Raw genomic sequence first — 4,031 nt, 5'->3', positions numbered from 1 at the left:
AATTCTATCTAATTCTAATGTTAGATTAAATTAGATCCTATCAATCATATTTGTGGAGGTCACACTGTCGATTAGAGCAAGTACCAGTCACACTTTGCTCTCCTTGCATGTATAAGAGTTATTTATTTTGACACAGCAGGTTCTATCAAACACTAAAATTAATGTTGGGTTCACTCTGCTCGTCCTGTCAGAGTGGAGGGTGCTTTACGTCATCCTGACCAGCTTCATGCTCATGGTCTTCATCCTGTCTGTGAGCTGGACCTTCATCTGCTGCTGCAAGAGGTGAACACACATTTACAGACCATAAGTTTTCTTCCTACTGTATATAAATCTCACTTCAGAGTACCTATCCTGCTGTTGTTGTTGTTATTATTATTATTATTATGTTTCAGTGTTATCATATATCTGGGCACACTGTCAGGGGCAAGCAAACAGTGGCTTAGGGACCAAATCTGGCCCTCCAGCAAAAATATTTGGCCCCCTGATGAAAATTTTCTCTCAACATCAATATGTTACATGTGTGATTGTTCACAGATTTACTGAAGATAACAATGTGAAAACAATAATCTGCAAATCCCTATAAATATTGTGCTGGATGAAAATACATGAAGGATACCATCCACTTCATGTAAAGAAACATCAGCTTTAACCTGTTGGACCATAACAGATTTGTGTTAACAACAATATTTTCATTCAACCATCAGTGAAGCAGGCCTCTGTTAATTATGTTTGGATACCAGTTTATTACAGAGCAGCACAGAACATACATGTGAACAGAAGCAGCTGTAAAAATTAAAAGCTCCTTCTTCAGCTATAAAATGTTGGCCCCCAGTGAACAATGCTGAAAAACACTGGCCCCATGGTTGAAAAAAATATATACATTTCTGACCTGCACTATGTGTTGGCTGTGTTTAGGAGGAGACAGACCAAAGTGAGGAAGAAAACCAAATATACGATCCTGGACAACATGGATGAACAGGAGAGGGTGGAGCTCAGACCCAAATTCAGTGAGTCACACTTCAGTTACAGCGTCATTGGGTCCAGAGATGGAGAGAGGCCAGAGCTCAAGGATTGGTTCAAATGCAACAATTTCTAATGACACAAACTCTCAGATCGGGCTGTTAAACCTCCTCATGCCTCTCCTCAAGATCTTACACTACAACGTCCTAAAATTGACAGAAAGCTCAGTTACTGCGCAGCATTTTAGTTTTTGAGTAATTACATATCTCTTCTGCAATGTTTCAAACCAATCATCTAACAAAAAAATTACAGGCACAGATTAGGAACAACTTTTAACAAGCAGTGCTTCCACTTCACAGGCCAGTTGTATAGGTTTGCCCAGAGCTGCTTCATAGTAAAAACCTTTCAGCTTTAAAGAATTTGAAAATGTCAGGAAAGCAGCAAGCCGGTGCTACTGGAGGGTAACCCAAAGCTGCAGGCCTGCTGTAAGTTTGATGAATGAATGAATTGGTAAATACTAAAGTACTGGATAGTCATTTTACATGGAATCTCAATCTATACCTTGAATTTGTCTCAGCTTTCAGAAACTTTTATTTAAAAAAAAAAAACTACAGCATGAGCACAAGATTTAAATTGGAGGCATGACTAAAATGAAATTTACATTTAATAATAAGTGAAAAAACGTATTGTTTTTAAATAGAACTTTATTGTCATTGCACCTTTTTTACAATTCATTGCAATTCAAAGTGACTGACAAGCTGCTGATAAAACAGTTCAAGTATTAATGGTAAACAATCTGAGGCTAATGCACACAAGAAATAAAAATACAGAAGCTGTAGTAATAAAACAAGAAAATAATGATAATAATATGACTATGATGTTTTTACTATGATGTTTTATGCCTTACTATATTATAATGCTTTTGACACTTTTATCCTATGCTATACTATGACATTTTTTGACATTTTTATCCCTTATTATACTTTGAGGTTTTTAGGACTTTTTTATACCTTATTATACTATGACGTTTTTAGGAATTTTAATACCTTATTATACTATGACGATTTTATGACTTTTGATACCTTACTACACTATGACGTTTTTAGGACTTTTTATGCCTTGGTATACTATGACGTTTTTACGACTTATATGACTTATGATACTATGACCTCTTTTGTCATTTTCATGCCAAACTATACTATGACGTTTTTTTTCATTTTCATGCCTTACTTTACTGAGATGGGGTTTTTTTTCATTTTCTTGTCAAACTATACTGTGACGTTTTTTTTCATTTTTATGCCTTACTATACTATGACGTTTTTTATTCGTTTTTAATGCCTTACTATACTGTGACTTTTTTTGCCTTAATATACTATGACCTTTTTTTGTCATTTCTATGCCTTACTTTCCTAAGACATTTTTTTTTTATTTTCATGCCATACTATACTATGTTTTTTTTTCATTTTTATGCCTGACTATACTGTGACTGTTTTTTTGCCTTACCATACTATGACGTTTTTTTTCATTTTTATGCCATACTATACTATGACGTTTTTTATTCGTTTTTAATGCCTTACTATACTGTGACTTTTTTTTTGCCTTAATATACTATGACCTTTTTTTGTCATTTCTGTGCCTTACTTTCCTAAGACATTTTTTTTTTATTTTCATGCCATACTATACTATGACGTTTTTTTTCATTTTTATGCCTTACTACACTGTGACTTTTTTTTTGCCTTACTATACTATGACGTTTTTTTCATTTTCATGCCTTACTGTACTATGACGTTTTTTTTCATTTTTATGCCTTACTATACTATGACGTTTTTTTCATTTTCATGCCTTACTGTACTATGACGTTTTTTTTCATTTTTATGCCTTACTATACTGTAACTTTTTTTTTCAATTTCATGCCATACTATACTATGACCTTTTTTTTTCATTTTTATGCCTTACTATACTGTGACTTTTTTTTGCCATACTATACTATGACGTTTTTTTCATTTTCATGCCTTACTGTACTATGATGTTTTTTTTCATTTTTATGCCTTACTATACTATGACCTTTTTATTATTATTATGGCATACTATATTTTGACTTTGTTTTGCCTTACTTTACTATGACCTTTTATTGTCATTTTCATGCCATACTATACTGTGACTTTTTTTTTCTTTACTATATTATGACTTTTTTTTCATTTTTATGCCATACTATACTATGAACTTTTTTTTTTCATTTTCATGCCTTACTATACTATGACCTTTTTATTATTATTATGGCATACTATATTTTGACTTTGTTTTGCCTTACTTTACTATGACCTTTTATTGTCATTTTCATGCCATACTATACTGTGACTTTTTTTTTCTTTACTATATTATGACTTTTTTTTCATTTTTATGCCATACTATACTATGAACTTTTTTTTTTCATTTTCATGCCTTACTGTACTATGACGTTTTTTTTTCATTTTTATGCCTTACTATACTGTGACTTTTTTTGCCATACTATACTATGACCTTTTTTAAATTTTTATGCCATACTACACTATGACTTTTTTTTCATTTTCATGCCATACTATACTGTCACTTTTTTTTTCATTTTCATGCCATACTAAAGTATGACGTTTTTTTTCATTTTTATGCCTTACTATACTGTTACTTTTTTTTTTGCCATACTATACTATGACGTTTTTTTCATTTTCATGCCTTACTGTACTATGACGTTTTATTTCATTTTTATGCCTTACTATACTGTGATTTTTTTTGCCATACTCTACTATGACCTTTTTTAAATTTTTATGCCATACTACACTATGACCTTTTTTTGTCATTTTTATGCCATACTATACTGTGACTTTTTTTCACCTTACTATACTATGACGTTTTTTTTTTTTCATTTTTATGCCTTGCTATACTGTGACTTTTTTTTGCCATACTATACTATGACGTTTTTTTCATTTTCATGCCTTACTGTACTATGACGGTTTTTTTTTCATTTTTATGCCTTACTATACTATGACCTTTTTTTTATTATTATGGCATAGTATATTTTGATTTTGTTTTGCCTT

At 31.6% G+C, this 4,031-nt stretch overlaps 1 protein-coding gene across 1 annotated transcript in view; it reads left to right on the top strand.

The window, feature by feature from the left end:
• kiaa0319 (KIAA0319 ortholog) overlaps positions 1–4,031 on the top strand; it is a 25,474-nt gene that overhangs the window by 9,732 nt on the left and 11,711 nt on the right. The window contains exon 15 of the mRNA XM_023409600.2: positions 916–1,007. Within this exon, the coding sequence (XP_023265368.1) occupies positions 916–1,007 (92 nt within the window). The remainder of the gene's footprint in view (positions 1–915; positions 1,008–4,031) is intronic.

The sequence above is a fragment of the Seriola lalandi genome, unplaced genomic scaffold, assembly GCF_002814215.2.
Source record: "Seriola lalandi dorsalis isolate HSWRI2012SDOR001 ecotype SW California unplaced genomic scaffold, Sedor1 jcf7180002054400, whole genome shotgun sequence".
Taxonomy (NCBI): Eukaryota; Metazoa; Chordata; class Actinopteri; order Carangiformes; family Carangidae; genus Seriola; species Seriola lalandi.
This window is presented reverse-complemented; position numbering and strand designations above follow the sequence as displayed.